The 18,246-nt window shown below is 46.2% G+C and overlaps 1 protein-coding gene across 3 annotated transcripts in view; it reads right to left on the bottom strand.

Annotated features, from left to right (window-relative positions):
* LOC121549634 (cytoplasmic protein NCK1) overlaps nt 1–18,246 on the bottom strand; it is a 196,585-nt gene that overhangs the window by 49,890 nt on the left and 128,449 nt on the right. The window contains exon 1 of one of the 3 annotated variants that reach the window (XM_041861414.2): nt 5,516–5,615. The exons of the other annotated variants lie outside the window; for them this stretch is intronic. Within the exon in view, the coding sequence (XP_041717348.2) occupies nt 5,516–5,549 (34 nt within the window). The 5' untranslated portion in view covers nt 5,550–5,615. Of the gene's footprint in view, nt 1–5,515; nt 5,616–18,246 lie in introns of those variants that run through there. 3 annotated transcript variants of the gene reach the window in all.

Here is an 18,246-nt window from a genome sequence, read left to right as displayed (position 1 = left end):
TGAATATGTGGACAACTACAAATACCTAGAAGTCTGGTTAGACAAACTCTCCTTCCAAACTCACATTAAGCATCTCCAAAGTTAAATCTAGAATCAGTTTCCTATTTCGCAACAAAGCCTCCTTCACTCATGCTGCCAAACATGCCCTCGTAAAACTGACTATCGTACCGATCCTTGACTTCGGCGATGTCATTTACAAAATAGCCTCCAACACTCTACTCAGCAAATTGGATGTAGTCTATCACAGTGCCATCCGTTTTGTCACCAAAGCCCCATATACTACCCACCATTGTGACCTGTACGCTCTCGTTGGCTGGCCCTCACTATTTGCACACACTGTATATAGATTTTCTATTTTCTATTGTGTTATTGACTGTACGTTTTTGTTTATTCCATATGTAACTCTGTGTTGTTGTTTTTATCACACTGCTTTGCTTTATCTTGGCCAGGTCGCAGTTGTAAATGAGAACTTGTTCTCAACTGGCTTCCTGGTTAAATAAAGGTGAAATAAAATAAATAAAAATAATGATTATCTACACCAGGGGTGTCAAACTCATTCCATGGACGGCCTAGTGGCTGCAGGTTTTTCCATTCAATGAAGACCTAGACAACCAGGTGGGGGGAGTTCCTTACTAAGACCTAGACAACCAGGTGAGGGGAGTTCCTTACTAAGACCTAGACAACCAGGTGAGGGGAGTTCCTTACTAAGACCTGGACAACCAGGTGAGGGGAGTTCCTTACTAAGACCTGGACAACCAGGTGAGGGGAGTTCCTTACTAAGACCTGGACAACCAGGTGAGGGGAGTTCCTTACTAATTAATGACCTCAATTCATCAATCAAGTACAAGGGAGGAGCGACAACCCATAACTCTATAGGTCTACTGTGCTATGGTATTATACTCAATTCTGTTACGTAAAACACCAAATTAATCGTTGCAAGACAATGATTCAGCTTTGATCAAACTTTACTAAACCAGCACCATTGTGAGAAGTGCTAATCTTCTAATTGTGATTATAATAAGTGATGTGCGTGGCTATTAGGCGTAGGCTGCAGATCGTGATGAGATGTCATTTGAAGTGATTGGAGTCGCCCTTAAAAGGGACGGGAGGGACAGCGGCAGGATCGCCCAATAACGTTAAAGAAGTCAAACCAACTTGTGGTGCTGAAGGATAGCTCTGCCGTTCGGCCAGTTCAGGAACAAACATCAATAGTTTACAGTAGACCTATACCCTATTAGGCATAAGACTACATGGTGTAGCTATTGGTAGGCACAAAGCCTACAGTTCATCATTCACTCCCCCACCGTATTGGTAGGCTATAGCCTAATGTAAATACAAATACATATAGCTTTAATATCATGGCGCTGTTTACGAGGAGAGCTTTATTGTGAGTAGGCAATTCATTGTACTGTGTATTCTCAAATTGAAAATAAGTGATGGAGCGTCGCTCCTCATCACTACACCCCTGCTAACCAAGACATCTAGCTACCCTATCATAGAAAACACATCTAGCTACCCTACCATAGAAAACACATCTAGCTACCCTACCATATAAAACACATCTAGCTACCCTCCCATAGAAAACACATCTAGCTACCCTACCATAGAAAACACATCTAGCTACCCTACCATAGAAAACACATCTAGCTACCCTACCATAGAAAACACATTTAGCTACCCTACCATAGAAAACACATCTAGCTACCCTACCATAGAAAACACATCTAGCTACCCTACCATATAAAACACATCTAGCTACCCTCCCATAGAAAACACATCTAGCTACCCTACCATAGAAAACACATCTAGCTACCCTACCATAGAAAACACATTTAGCTACCCTACCATAGAAAACACATCTAGCTACCCTACCATAGAAAACACATCTAGCTACCCTACCATAAAAAACACATCTAGCTACCCTACCATAGAAAACACATCTAGCTACCCTACCATAAAAAACACATTTAGCTACCCTACCATAAAAAACACATCTAGCTACCCTACCATAGAAAACACATCTAGCAACCCTACCATAGAAAACACATCTAGCTACCCTACCATAGAAAACACATCTAGCTACCCTACCATAGAAAACACATCTAGCTACCCTACCATAGAAAACACATCTAGCTACCCTACCATAGAAAACACATCTAGCTACCCTACCATAGAAAACACATCTAGCTACCCTACCATAGAAAACACATCTAGCTACCCTACCATAGAAAACACATCTAGCTACCCTACCATAGAAAACAAAAGAGAGGAGAGGAGAGTAAAGAAGTATCTCTGTATAATATTATATAAGTATAGTATATAAGTATATATTATATATAGTAAGTACACACATTCCTGTTCCTGATAACTGACTGGTTGAGGAGTAGATACCCTGGACTCATCAATCGATTGCGGAAAGTATTCAGACCCCTTGACTTTTTCCACAAATTTGTTAAAAATGGATAAACAAAATAAAAATAAAGAATTCTCAGCAATCTAGGCACAATACCCCATAATGACAAAGCGAAAACAGGTTTTTAGAAATTTTTGCAAATGTATTTAAAAAAAAACTGAAATACCTTATTTACAGAAGTATTCAGACCCTTTGCTATGAGACTCGAAATTGAGCTCAGGTGCATCCTGTTTCCATTGATCATCCTTGAGATGTTTCTACAACTTGATTGGTGTCTACCTGTGGTAAATTAAATTGATTGGACATGATTTGGAAAGGCACACACCTGTCTATATAAGGTCCCACAGTTGACAGTGCATGTCAGAGCAAAAACCAAGCCATGAGGGCGAAGGAATTGTCTGTAGAGCTCCGAGACAGGATTATGTCAAGGCACAGATCTGGGGAAGGGTACCAAAAAATTTCTGCAGCATTGAAGGTCCCCAAGAACACAGTGGCCTCCATCATTCTTAAATGGAAGACATTTGGAACCACCAAGACTCTTCCTAGAGCAGGCCGCCCGGCCAAACTGAGCAATCGGGGGAGAAGGGCCTTGGTCAGGGAGGTGACCAAGAACCCGCTGGTCACTCTGACAGAGAGCCAGAGTTCCTCTGTGGAGATGGGAGAACCTTCCAGAAGGACAACCATCTTCACAGCACTCCACCAATCAGGCCTTTATGGTAGAGTGGCCAGACGGAAGCCACTCCTCAGTAAAAGGCACATGACAGCCAGCTTGGAGTTTGCCAAAAGGCACCTAAAGACTCTCAGACCATGAGAAACAAGATTCTCTGGTCTGATGAAACCACGATTGAACTCTTTGGCCTGAAGGTCAAGCGTCACGTCTGGAGGAAACCTGGCACCATCCCTACGGTGAAGCATGGTGGTGGCAGCATCATGCTGTGGGGATGTTTTTCAGCGGCAGGGACTGGGAGACTAGTCAGGATCGAGGCAAAGATGAACGGAGCAAAGTACAGAGAGATCCTTGATGAAAACCTGCTCCAGAGTGCTCCGGACGTCAGACTTGGGCGAAGGTTCACCTTCCAACAGGAAACGAACCTAAGCACACAGCCAAGACAAGGCAGGAGTGGCTTCGGGACAAGTCTCTGAATGTCCTTCAGTGGCCCAGCCAGAGCCCGGACTTGAACCCGATCGAACATCTCTGGAGAGACCTGAAAATAGCTGTGCAGCAACGCTCCCCATCCAACCTGACAGAGCTTGAGAGGATCTGCAGAGAAGAATGGGAGAAACTCCCCAAATACAGGTGTACCCAAGAAGACTCGAGGCTGTAATCGCTGCCAAAAGGTGCTTCAACAAAGTACTGAGTAAAGGGTCTGAATACTTATGTAAACGTTATATTCCTGTTTTTTATTTATTATTTATTAGCAAACATTTATAAAAACCAGTTTTACCTTGTCATTATGGGGTATTGTGTTGAGGGAAAAAAAACAATTCATAAAATTTTAGAATAAGGCTGTAACCTAACAAAATGTGGAAAAAGTCAAGGTGTCTGAATACTTTCCTGAAAGCACTGTACATACAGACAGACAGACAGGAGACAGGAGAGAGACAGGAGACAGACAGACAGACAGACAGGAGACAGACAGACAGACAGACAGGAGACAGACCCCCCATCTTATGACACAATGACCACAGTGTTCTACATGGATCCCCAAGGTCATCCCCCACATCCCCCCTACTGTAACTCATTAGAGGGGGGGAGGGGAGAGAGGGGGAGTAACCCACAACCCAAAGACCCCCCCCAGCAGTAACCCTCCCTGGGCTACAGGAGAGTCAGACTACCCCCCCCCAACACACACACACACTCCCTAAAATGAGATTACCTCCCCAGATTGAAAGCAGAGTATTTAGTAATCTTTACACATACTCTTGTACATTTCCAAAACATGTAATTTAGGAAGGATTATAATCTGGCAAAACTACAGTCCAGTTTGGTGTACAACCTACAGCTTTCTCTACTGTAAATAAAAGAACAACTGCATCCCTACAGTCCAATTTAGTGTAGGAAACGACAGTAATCTTTAGTGTAGGAAACTACAGTAATCTTTAGTGTAGGATCCTACAGTAATCTTTAGTGTAGGAAACTACAGTAATCTTTAGTGTAGGAAACTACAGTAATCTTTAGTGTAGGAAACTACAGTAAACTTTAGTGTAGGAAACTACAGTAATCTTTAGTGTAGGAAACTACAGTAAACTTTAGTGTAGGAAACTACAGTAATCTTTAGTGTAGGAAACTACAGTAAACTTTAGTGTAGGAAACTACAGTAATCTTTAGTGTAGGAAACGACAGTAAACTTTAGTGTAGGAAACTACAGTAAACTTTAGTGTAGGAAACTACAGTCCACTTTAGTGTAGGAAACTACAGTAATCTTTAGTGTAGGAAACTACAGTAAACTTTAGTGTAGGAAACTACAGTCCACTTTAGTGTAGGAAACTACAGTAATCTTTAGTGTAGGAAACTACAGTAATCTTTAGTGTAGGAAACTACAGTCCACTTTAGTGTAGGAAACTACAGTAATCTTTAGTGTAGGAAATGACAGTAAACTTTAGTGTAGGAAACTACAGTAATCTTTAGTGTAGGAAACTACAGTCCACTTTAGTGTAGGAAACTACAGTAATCTTTAGTGTACTACAGGCTCTACTCTAGTGTACAACTAACTAACTAACACCAACTAACTAGCCTAACTAACTAGCCTAACTAACTAGCCTAACTAACTAGCCTAACTAACTAGCCTAACTAACTAGCCTAACTAACAGACAACATGGCTGGATTCTCATAATCCTCTTCTCTCTATCTATAAAACACACATTCTTGAACACTCCCTAAAGCAGAAAACACAGGAATCACTGAGTGGAAAACCAGAAAGGGAAAGGAACCAAACGACCCCTCTCTTCCTCTTCTTCCTCCAAACTCAGGGAGGGAAGAAACAACTCAACTTCTCCCTTTTCAGGGCATCTTAAACTAAGTCATTCCCAAGTCAAATCCAACCAGAAACATTTCCCAGAAAAGCAGAGGATCTCTATCAGACCAGAAATGTCAAAACTCACGGAAGAAGTGCTTGAAGAGGTTAGCCATGTCCATGTTGGGCGCACCCTCTTTTCTCTCTTCCCTCTCCACTACAGCTGTATAGTTATTCCATGTGAACACCCAGAGAGAGGAGAAGGGCAGGCAGCCCACTCCCTGGACATGTGACCTGCCTCAACCAATAGGGAGGCAGGGATAGAGGCCTCAGCTAACTTCCCACTGAGCACAGCCCAGTCAATGCATCTCAGAGGGTGAGAGAGGTGAAGAAAGGAACAGTCCGAGCTAAGCCTCCCTATGGGGGGGGGAGAGAGCGAGAGAGAGAGAGAGAGAGACAGAGAGAGAGAGAGAGAGAGAGAAAGAGGGGAGAGAGAGAGAGAAAGAGGGGAGAGAGAGAGAGAAAGAGGGGAGAGAGAGAGAGAGAGAGAGAGAGAGAGAGAGAGAGAGGGAGAGAGAGAGAAAGAGGGGAGAGAGAGAGAGGAAAGGGGAGAGAGAGAGAAAGAGGGGAGAGAGAGAGAGGAAAGGGGAACATTTCATCATCAGGGCAGAAATGAGAAGTTAAAGAGAGAGGGGAATAACCTAACTGTGTGTGTGTGTGTTAGTACTGAGCGATTAGTGCTTTTTGAGGTCGGTGCAGTTTAGGTCATTAAAAAAAGAATCACGGTTTTCGATTTTGGTTTCGAAACTCTACACACACACTCTGGCACAATCCACCCCCAGCTAAAGCCCAGCAGTTGATACAATAGAACATGGATGAGTCCCAAATACCACCCCGTTTCCTATTTAATGTCCTACCAGGGTCCATAGGGTGCCATTTGGCTGTCAGCTACCCTCACTGCTCTAGCATAAGGCTGTAATGTCATTTTTTTTTTTTTTTAAGTCAAGGGGTCTGAATACTTTCTGAATGCACTGTGTATCTCAAGTTTGCCTATCTATCAAGCTGTTTGTTTGTTTGTGTGTGTGTGTATGTATATATATATACACACACACACACACACACATATATATATATATATATATATATATATATATATACACACATATATATATATATACACACACACACACACACACACACAGTTTGGACACACCTACTCATTCCAGGGTTTTCGTTTATTTTTACTATTTTCTACATTGTAGAATAACAGTGAAGACTTCAAAACTATGAAATAACACATATGGAATCATGTAGTAACCAAAAAAGTGTTAAACAAATCAAAATACATTTTATATTTTAGATTCTTCAAAGTAGCCACCCTTTGCCTTGATGACAGCTTTGCACACGCTTGACATTCTCTCAACCAGCTTCATGCGGAATGCTTTTCCAACAGTCTTGAAGGAGTTCCCACATATGCTGAGCACTTGTTGGATGCTTTTCCTTCACTCTCTCCAAACTTTTGACTGGTACTTACATATACATACACAGTGCATTCGGAAAGTACTAAGACCCCTTGACTTTTTCCACATTTTTGTTATGTTACAGCCATATTCTAAAATTGTTTAAATTGTTTTTTTCCCCTCATCAATCTATAGACAATACCACATAATGATAAAGCAAAAACAGGTTTTTAAAATGTTGGGCAAATTTATAAAAAATTAAAAAACATTAACATCACATTTACATAAGTATTCAGACCCTTTACTCAGTACTTTGTTGAAGCACCTTTGGCAGCGATTACAGCCTAGAGTCTTCTTGGGTATGACGCTACAAGTTTAGGACACCTGTATTTGGGGAGTTTCTCCCATTCTTCTCTGCAGATCCTCTCAAGCTCTGTCAGGTTGGATGGGGAGCGTCGCTGCACAGCTATTTTCATGTCTCTCCAGAGATGTTCGATCGGGTTCAAGTCCGGGCTCTGACTGGGCCACTCAAGGACATTCAGAGGTTTGTCCCGAAGCCACTCCTGCGTTGTCTTGGCTGTGTGCTTAGGGTCTTTGTCCTGTTGGAAGGTGAACCTTCGACCCAGTCTGAGGTCCTGAGCGCTCTGGAGCAGGTTTTCATCAAGGATCTCTCTGTACTTTGCTCCGTTCATCTTTCCCTCGATCCTGACTAGTCTCCCAGTCCCTGCCGCTGAAAAACATCCCCACAGCATGATGCTGCCACCACCATGCTTCACCGTAGGGATGGTGCCAGGTTTCCTCCAGACGTGACGCTTGGCATTCAGGCCAAAGACTTCAATCGTGGTTTAATCAGTTCAGAGAATCTTGTTTCTCATGGTCAGAGTCCTTTAGGTGCCTTTTGGCAAACTCCAAGCGGGCTGTCATGTGCCTTTTACTGAGGAGTGGCTTCCGCCTGGCCACTCTACCATAAAGGCCTGATTGGTGGAGTGCTGCAGAGATGGTTGTCCTTCTGGAAAGTTCTCCCATCTCCACAGAGGAACTCTAGAGCTCTGTCAGAGTGATCATCGGATTCTTGGTCACCTCCCTGACCAAGGCCCTTCTCCCCCGATTGCTCAGTTTGGCCGGGCGGCCAGCTCTAGGAAGAGTCTTGGTGGTTCCAAACTTCTTCCATTTAAGAATGATGGAGGCCACTGTGTTCTTGGGGACCTTCAATGCTGCAGAAATTTTTTGGGACCCTTCCCCAGATCGGTGCCTCGACACAATCCTGTCTCGGAGCTCTACAGACAATTCCTTCGCCCTCATGGCTTGTTTTTTGCTCTGACATGCACTGTCAACTGTGGGACCTTATATAGACAGGTATGTGCCTTTCCAAATCATGTCCAATCAATTGAATTTACCACAGGTGGACTCCAATCAAGTTGTAGAAACACCTCAAGGATGATCAATGGAAACAGGATGCACCTGAGCTCAATTTGGAGTCTCATAGTAAACGGTCTGAATACTTACGTAAATGTTATATTTAAGTTTTTTTCTTTGTCATTATGGGGTATTGGGTCGTTATGGGGTATTGTGTGTAGATTGATGAGGGGAAAAAACAATTTAATCAATTTTAGAATAAGGCTGTAACGTAACAAAATGTGGAAAAAGGGAAGGGGTCTGAATACTTTCCTAATGCACTGTAGGTATTCCTATTTCTTTGTTAACCGCTCAACACAGAATAGCCATGTGCGCACTCACTCAAATCGTTTGGAGAAAATATCCTTTCTATTTTATTCAGTTTTGTTCAATTGTATTCTTCATACTTTAAAATAATGCCACGGAATTATAAGCAAATCTTGTCTGCTAAATGAACTAGTGTAACCCACAGCCATTTGGCATAGCCAGATCAGGACCTAACATAAGGACAACTCAGAGGATGCTATTCTGTTCTTCTGAAATAGACTACATTTTCATCATATCATGTTTCTTTAGACCTGTCTAAATAAATAGATGTGGGCTATATTACAGGCTGTGTGTGGAAGCCAGGAGATGCTAACTGTGTTTATGTTAATCAACGGCCAATTACCGTGAGACCGACAGTTATTTGCTTGTCAATCACCGGCTGACAAAATTTCGTGACCGCCACAGCCCCAACTCCAAATCAAGTTGTAGAAACATCTCAAGGATGATCAATGGAAACAGGATGCACCTGAGCTCAATTTCGAGTCTCATAGCAAAGGGTCTGAATACTTATGTAAATGTTAAATTTCAGTCTTTTATTTTTAATACATTAAAATATATATATGTTTTTTTTGGGGGGGGGTTTGTCATTATGGGGTATTGTGTGTAGATTGATAAGGAAACTTTCCAAGTGCACTGAATATATAGGATTACGGGTTAGGGTTAGCTCCTACCTCCACAGTTAGGGTTAGGGTTAGCTCCTACCTCCACAGTTCTAGGGTTAGGGTTAGCTCCTACCTCCACAGTTCTAGGGTTAGGGTTAGCTCCTACCTCCACAGTTCTAGGGTTAGGGTTAGCTCCTACCTCCACAGTTCTAGGGTTAGGGTTAGCTCCTACCTCCACAGTTCTAGGGTTAGGGTTAGCTCCTACCTCCACAGTTCTAGGGTTAGGGTTAGCTCCTACCTCCACAGTTCTAGGGTTAGGATTAGCTCCTACCTCCACAGTTCGGGTTAGGGTTAGCTCCTACCTCCACAGCTCTAGGGTTAGGGTTAGCTCCTACCTCCACAGTTCTAGGGTTAGGGTTAGCTCCTACCTCCACAGTTCTAGGGTTAGGGTTAGCTCCTACCTCCACAGTTCTAGGGTTAGGGTTAGCTCCTACCTCCACAGTTCTAGGGTTAGGGTTAGCTCCTACCTCCACAGTTCTAGGGTTAGGGTTAGCTCCTACCTCCACAGTTCTAGGGTTAGGGTTAGCTCCTACCTCCACAGCTCTAGGGTTAGGGTTAGCTCCTACCTCCACAGTTATAGGGTTAGGGTTAGCTCCTACCTCCACAGTTAGGGTTAGGGTTAGCTCCTACCTCCACAGTTAGGGTTAGGGTTAGCTCCTACCTCCACAGTTAGGGTTAGGGTTAGCTCCTACCTCCACAGTTAGGGTTAGGGTTAGCTCCTACCTCCACAGTTCTAGGGTTAGCTCCTACCTCCACAGTTAGGGTTAGGGTTAGCTCCTACCTCCACAGTTATAGGGTTAGGGTTAGCTCCTACCTCCACAGTTCTAGGGTTAGGGTTAGCTCCTACCTCCACAGTTCTAGGGTTAGGGTTAGCTCCTACCTCCACAGTTCTAGGGTTAGGGTTAGCTCCTACCTCCACAGTTATAGGGTTAGGGTTAGCTCCTACCTCCACAGCTCTAGGGTTAGGGTTAGCTCCTACCTCCACAGTTCTAGGGTTAGGGTTAGCTCCTACCTCCACAGTTCTAGGGTTAGGGTTAGCTCCTACCTCCACAGCTCTAGGGTTAGGGTTAGCTCCTACCTCCACAGCTCTAGGGTTAGGGTTAGCTCCTACCTCCACGGTTAGGGTTAGGGTTAGGGTTAGCTCCTACCTCCACAGTTCTAGGGTTAGGGTTAGCTCCTACCTCCACAGTTAGGGTTAGGGTTAGCTCCTACCTCCACAGTTCTAGGGTTAGGGTTAGCTCCTACCTCCACAGTTCTAGGGTTAGGGTTAGCTCCTACCTCCACAGTTCTAGGGTTAGGGTTAGCTCCTACCTCCACAGTTCTAGGGTTAGGGTTAGCTCCTACCTCCACAGTTCTAGGGTTAGGGTTAGCTCCTACCTCCACAGTTCTAGGGTTAGGGTTAGCTCCTACCTCCACAGTTAGGGTTAGGGTTAGCTCCTACCTCCACAGTTCTAGGGTTAGGGTTAGCTCCTACCTCCACAGTTCTAGGGTTAGGGTTAGCTCCTACCTCCACAGCTCTAGGGTTAGGGTTAGCTCCTACCTCCACAGTTCTAGGGTTAGGGTTAGCTCCTACCTCCACAGTTAGGGTTAGGGTTAGCTCCTACCTCCACAGTTAGGGTTAGGGTTAGCTCCTACCTCCACAGTTAGGGTTAGCTCCTACCTCCACAGTTAGGGTTAGGGTTAGCTCCTACCTCCACAGTTCTAGGGTTAGCTCCTACCTCCACAGTTAGGGTTAGGGTTAGCTCCTACCTCCACAGTTATAGGGTTAGGGGTTAGCTCCTACCTCCACAGTTCTAGGGTTAGGGTTAGCTCCTACCTCCACAGTTCTAGGGTTAGGGTTAGCTCCTACCTCCACAGTTCTAGGGTTAGGGTTAGCTCCTACCTCCACAGTTATAGGGTTAGGGTTAGCTCCTACCTCCACAGCTCTAGGGTTAGGGTTAGCTCCTACCTCCACAGTTCTAGGGTTAGGGTTAGCTCCTACCTCCACAGTTCTAGGGTTAGGGTTAGCTCCTACCTCCACAGCTCTAGGGTTAGCTCCTACCTCCACAGCTCTAGGGTTAGGGTTAGCTCCTACCTCCACGGTTAGGGTTAGGGTTAGGGTTAGCTCCTACCTCCACAGTTCTAGGGTTAGGGTTAGCTCCTACCTCCACAGTTAGGGTTAGGGTTAGCTCCTACCTCCACAGTTCTAGGGTTAGGGTTAGCTCCTACCTCCACAGTTCTAGGGTTAGGGTTAGCTCCTACCTCCACAGTTCTAGGGTTAGGGTTAGCTCCTACCTCCACAGTTCTAGGGTTAGGGTTAGCTCCTACCTCCACAGTTATAGGGTTAGGGTTAGCTCCTACCTCCACAGCTCTAGGGTTAGGGTTAGCTCCTACCTCCACAGTTCTAGGGTTAGGGTTAGCTCCTACCTCCACAGCTCTAGGGTTAGGGTTAGCTCCTACCTCCACAGCTCTAGGGTTAGGGTTAGCTCCTACCTCCACAGTTAGGGTTAGGGTTAGCTCCTACCTCCACAGTTCTAGGGTTAGGGTTAGCTCCTACCTCCACAGCTCTAGGGTTAGGGTTAGCTCCTACCTCCACAGTTCTAGGGTTAGGGTTAGCTCCTACCTCCACAGTTCTAGGTTTAGCTCCTACCTCCACAGTTCTAGGGTTAGCTCCTACCTCCAGAGTTCTAGGGTTAGGGTTAGCTCCTACCTCCAGAGTTCTAGGGTTAGGGTTAGCTCCTACCTCCAGAGTTCTAGGGTTAGGGTTAGCTCCTACCTCCACAGTTCTAGGGTTAGGGTTAGCTCCTACCTCCACAGCTCTAGGGTTAGGGTTAGCTCCTACCTCCATGGTTCTAGGGTTAGGGTTAGCTCCTACCTCCACAGTTAGGGTTAGGGTTAGCTCCTACCTCCACAGTTCTAGGGTTAGGGTTAGCTCCTACCTCCACAGCTCTAGGGTTAGGGTTAGCTCCTACCTCCACAGCTCTAGGGTTAGGGTTAGCTCCTACCTCCACAGTTAGGGTTAGGGTTAGCTCCTACCTCCACACTTAGGGTTAGGGTTAGCTCCTACCTCCACAGTTCTAGGGTTAGCTCCTACCTCCACAGTTCTAGGGTTAGGATTAGCTCCTACCTCCACAGTTCTAGGGTTAGCTCCTACCTCCACAGTTAGGGTTAGGGTTAGCTCCTACCTCCACACTTAGGGTTAGGGTTAGCTCCTACCTCCACAGTTCTAGGGTTAGGGTTAGCTCCTACCTCCACAGTTCTAGGGTTAGGGTTAGCTCCTACCTCCACAGCTCTAGGGTTAGGGTTAGCTCCTACCTCCACAGTTCTAGGGTTAGCTCCTACCTCCACAGTTCTAGGGTTAGCTCCTACCTCCACAGTTCTAGGGTTAGGGTTAGCTCCTACCTCCACAGTTCTAGGGTTTGGGTTAGCTCCTACCTCCACAGCTCTAGGGTTAGCTCCTACCTCCACAGTTCTAGGGTTAGGGTTAGCTCCTACCTCCACAGTTAGGGTTAGGGTTAGCTCCTACCTCCACAGTTCTAGGGTTAGGATTAGCTCCTACCTCCACAGTTCTAGGGTTGGGTTAGCTCCTACCTCCACAGTTCTAGGGTTAGGGTTAGCTCCTACCTCCACAGTTCTAGGGGTTAGGGTTAGCTCCTACCTCCACAGTTCTAGGGTTAGGGTTAGCTCCTACCTCCACAGTTAGGGTTAGGATTAGCTCCTACCTCCACAGTTCTAGGGTTAGGGTTGGCTCCTACCTCCACAGTTCTAGGGTTAGGGTTAGCTCCTACCTCCACAGTTCTAGGGTTAGGGTTAGCTCCTACCTCCACAGTTAGGGTTAGGGTTAGCTCCTACCTCCACAGCTCTAGGGTTAGGGTTAGCTCCTACCTCCACAGTTAGGGTTAGGGTTAGCTCCTACCTCCACAGTTCTAGGGTTAGGGTTAGCTCCTACCTCCACAGTTCTAGGGTTAGGGTTAGCTCCTACCTCCAGAGTTCTAGGGTTAGGGTTAGCTCCTACCTCCAGAGTTCTAGGGTTAGGGTTAGCTCCTACCTCCACAGCTCTAGGGTTAGGGTTAGCTCCTACCTCCACAGTTCTAGGGTTAGGGTTAGCTCCTACCTCCACAGTTCTAGGGTTAGCTCCTACCTCCACAGGTCTAGGGTTAGCTCCTACCTCCACAGTTCTAGGGTTAGGGTTAGCTCCTACCTCCACAGTTCTAGGGTTAGGGTTAGCTCCTACCTCCACAGTTATAGGGTTAGGGTTAGCTCCTACCTCCACAGTTCTAGGGTTAGGGTTAGCTCCTACCTCCACAGCTCTAGGGTTAGGGTTAGCTCCTACCTCCACAGTTCTAGGGTTAGCTCCTACCTCCACAGTTCTAGGGTTAGCTCCTACCTCCACAGTTCTAGGGTTAGGGTTAGCTCCTACCTCCACAGTTCTAGGGTTAGGGTTAGCTCCTACCTCCACAGTTCTAGGGTTAGGGTTAGCTCCTACCTCCACAGTTAGGGTTAGGGTTAGCTCCTACCTCCACAGTTCTAGGGTTAGGATTAGCTCCTACCTCCACAGTTCTAGGGTTAGGGTTAGCTCCTACCTCCACAGTTCTAGGGTTAGGGTTAGCTCCTACCTCCACAGTTCTAGGGTTAGGGTTAGCTCCTACCTCCACAGTTCTAGGGTTAGGGTTAGCTCCTACCTCCACAGTTCTAGGGTTAGGGTTAGCTCCTACCTCCACAGCTCTAGGGTTAGGGTTAGCTCCTACCTCCACAGTTCTAGGGTTAGCTCCTACCTCCACAGTTCTAGGGTTAGCTCCTACCTCCACAGTTCTAGGGTTAGGGTTAGCTCCTACCTCCACAGTTCTAGGGTTAGGGTTAGCTCCTACCTCCACAGCTCTAGGGTTAGCTCCTACCTCCACAGTTTTAGGGTTAGGGTTAGCTCCTACCTCCACAGTTAGGGTTAGGGTTAGCTCCTACCTCCACAGTTCTAGGGTTAGGATTAGCTCCTACCTCCACAGTTCTAGGGTTAGGGTTAGCTCCTACCTCCACAGTTCTAGGGTTAGGGTTAGCTCCTACCTCCACAGTTCTAGGGTTAGGGTTAGCTCCTACCTCCACAGTTCTAGGGTTAGGGTTAGCTCCTACCTCCACAGTTAGGGTTAGGATTAGCTCCTACCTCCACAGTTCTAGGGTTAGGGTTAGCTCCTACCTCCACAGTTCTAGGGTTAGGGTTAGCTCCTACCTCCACAGTTCTAGGGTTAGGGTTAGCTCCTACCTCCACAGTTAGGGTTAGGGTTAGCTCCTACCTCCACAGCTCTAGGGTTAGGGTTAGCTCCTACCTCCACAGTTAGGGTTAGGGTTAGCTCCTACCTCCACAGTTCTAGGGTTAGGGTTAGCTCCTACCTCCACAGTTCTAGGGTTAGGGTTAGCTCCTACCTCCAGAGTTCTAGGGTTAGGGTTAGCTCCTACCTCCACAGCTCTAGGGTTAGGGTTAGCTCCTACCTCCACAGTTCTAGGGTTAGGGTTAGCTCCTACCTCCACAGTTCTAGGGTTAGCTCCTACCTCCACAGTTCTAGGGTTAGCTCCTACCTCCACAGTTCTATGGTTAGGGTTAGCTCCTACCTCCACAGTTCTAGGGTTAGGGTTAGCTCCTACCTCCACAGTTATAGGGTTAGGGTTAGCTCCTACCTCCACAGTTCTAGGGTTAGGGTTAGCTCCTACCTCCACAGCTCTAGGGTTAGGGTTAGCTCCTACCTCCACAGTTCTAGGGTTAGCTCCTACCTCCCACAGTTCTAGGGTTAGCTCCTACCTCCACAGTTCTAGGGTTAGGGTTAGCTCCCTACCTCCACAGCTCTAGGGTTAGGGTTAGCTCCTACCTCCACAGTTCTAGGGTTAGCTCCTACCTCCACAGTTCTAGGGTTAGCTCCTACCTCCACAGTTCTAGGGTTAGGGTTAGCTCCTACCTCCACAGTTCTAGGGTTAGGGTTAGCTCCTACCTCCACAGCTCTAGGGTTAGCTCCTACCTCCACAGTTCTAGGGTTAGGGTTAGCTCCTACCTCCACAGTTAGGGTTAGGGTTAGCTCCTACCTCCACAGTTCTAGGGTTAGGATTAGCTCCTACCTCCACAGTTCTAGGGTTAGGGTTAGCTCCTACCTCCACAGTTCTAGGGTTAGGGTTAGCTCCTACCTCCACAGTTCTAGGGGTTAGGGTTAGCTCCTACCTCCACAGTTCTAGGGTTAGGGTTAGCTCCTACCTCCACAGTTAGGGTTAGGATTAGCTCCTACCTCCACAGTTCTAGGGTTAGGGTTAGCTCCTACCTCCACAGTTCTAGGGTTAGGGTTAGCTCCCTACCTCCACAGTTCTAGGGTTAGGGTTAGCTCCTACCTCCACAGTTAGGGTTAGGGTTAGCTCCTACCTCCACAGCTCTAGGGTTAGGGTTAGCTCCTACCTCCACAGTTAGGGTTAGGGTTAGCTCCTACCTCCACAGTTCTAGGGTTAGGGTTAGCTCCTACCTCCACAGTTCTAGGGTTAGGGTTAGCTCCTACCTCCACAGTTCTAGGGTTAGGGTTAGCTCCTACCTCCACAGTTAGGGTTAGGGTTAGCTCCTACCTCCACAGTTCTAGGGTTAGGGTTAGCTCCTACCTCCAGAGTTCTAGGGTTAGGGTTAGCTCCTACCTCCACAGTTCTAGGGTTAGCTCCTACCTCCACAGTTCTAGGGTTAGCTCCTACCTCCACAGTTCTAGGGTTAGGGTTAGCTCCTACCTCCACAGTTAGGGTTAGCTCCTACCTCCAGAGTTCTAGGGTTAGGGTTAGCTCCTACCTCCACAGTTCTAGGGTTAGCTCCTACCTCCACAGTTCTAGGGTTAGCTCCTACCTCCACAGTTCTAGGGTTAGGGTTAGCTCCTACCTCCACAGTTCTAGGGTTAGGGTTAGCTCCTACCTCCACAGTTAGGGTTAGGGTTAGCTCCTACCTCCACAGTTCTAGGGTTAGGGTTAGCTCCTACCTCCACAGCTCTAGGGTTAGGGTTAGCTCCTACCTCCACAGCTCTAGGGTTAGGGTTAGCTCCTACCTCCACAGTTCTAGGGTTAGCTCCTACCTCCACAGTTATGGTAGTGTGACAGCATTCTACTGCAGCGACATGGATTTCGTTATCCTTGGTCCTCTGTAGCTCAGCTGGTAGAGCACGGCGCTTGTAACGCCAAGGTAGTGGGTTCGATCCCCGGGACCACCCATACACAAAAATTTATGCACACATGACTGTAAGTCGCTTCGGATAAAAGCGTCTGCTAAATGGCATATTATATTATTATTATTATATTATTATTATTATTATATTATTATTGTCAGAGAGGCTACTACTGCTATACAGATACAGACCTACAGAAGGAGGGTTAGGGTTAGGAGGCTAATTGATTAATTTTCTATCAGAATATTTTTTATAAACATAAGCATTATATTGTTAGATTGAAGGAGTAACTCCTTGGCAGGCATAAAACATTATGTAGCCTAATGACAGAGGGACATTCAGTAGCCTAATGACAGGGGGACATTCAGTAGCCTAATGACAGAGAGACATTCAGTAGCCTAATGACAGAGGGACATTCAGTAGCCTAATGACAGAGGGACATTCAGTAGCCTAATGACAGGGGGACATTCAGTAGCCTAATGACAGAGGGACATTCAGTAGCCTAATGACAGGGGGACATTCAGTAGCCTAATGACAGAGGGACATTCAGTAGCCTAATGACAGAGAGACATTCAGTAGCCTAATGACAGGGGGACATTCAGTAGCCTAATGACAGAGGGACATTCAGTAGCCTAATGACAGAGGGACATTCAGTAGCCTAATGACAGAGGGACATTCAGTAGCCTAATGACAGAGGGACATTCAGTAGCCTAATGACAGAGGGACATTCAGTAGCCTAATGACAGAGGGACATTCAGTAGCCTAATGACAGAGGGACATTCAGTAGCCTAATGACAGAGGGACATTCAGTAGCCTAATGACAGAGGGACATTCAGTAGCCTAATGACAGAGGGACATTCAGTAGCCTAATGACAGGGGGACATTCAGTAGCCTAATGATAGAGGGACATTCAGTAGCCTAATGACAGAGAGACGGCAGGTAGCTTAGTGGTTAAGAGCGTTGTGCCAGTAACCGAAAGGTCTCTGGTTCTAATCCCCGAGACGACTAGGTGAAAAATCTGTCGATGTGCCCTTGAGCAAGGCACTTAACCCTAATTGCTCCTGTAAGTCGCTCTGGATAAGAGCGTCTGCTAAATGACTAATTATTATTATAATTATAGAGACATTCAGTAGCCTAATGACAGAGGGACATTCAGTAGCCTAATGATAGGGGGACATTCAGTAGCCTAATGACAGGGGGACATTCTGTAGCCTAATGATAGGGGGACATTCAGTAGCCTAATGACAGGGGGACATTCAGTAGCCTAATGATAGAGGGACATTCAGTAGCCTAATGACAGAGGGACATTCAGTAGCCTAATGATAGAGAGACATTCAGTAGCCTAATGATAGAGAGACATTCAGTAGCCTAATGACAGAGGGACATTCAGTAGCCTAATGACAGAGGGACATTCAGTAGCCTAATGATAGAGAGACATTCAGTAGCCTAATGACAGGGGGACATTCAGTAGCCTAATGACAGGGGGACATTCAGTAGCCTAATGACAGAGGGACATTCAGTAGCCTAATGACAGGGGGACATTCAGTAGCCTAATGACAGAGGGACATTCAGTAGCCTAATGACAGAGAGACATTCAGTAGCCTAATGACAGAGGGACATTCAGTAGCCTAATGACAGAGGGACATTCAGTAGCCTAATGATAGAGGGACATTCAGTAGCCTAATGATAGAGGGACATTCAGTAGCCTAATGACAGAGGGACATTCAGTAGCCTAATGACAGAGGGACATTCAGTAGCCTAATGATAGAGGGACATTCAGTAGCCTAATGATAGAGGGACATTCAGTAGCCTAATGATAGAGGGACATTCAGTAGCCTAATGACAGAGGGACATTCAGTAGCCTAATGACAGAGGGACATTCAGTAGCCT

The sequence above is a fragment of the Coregonus clupeaformis genome, chromosome 34 (assembly GCF_020615455.1).
Source record: "Coregonus clupeaformis isolate EN_2021a chromosome 34, ASM2061545v1, whole genome shotgun sequence".
NCBI classification, from domain to species: Eukaryota; Metazoa; Chordata; class Actinopteri; order Salmoniformes; family Salmonidae; genus Coregonus; species Coregonus clupeaformis.
This window is presented reverse-complemented; position numbering and strand designations above follow the sequence as displayed.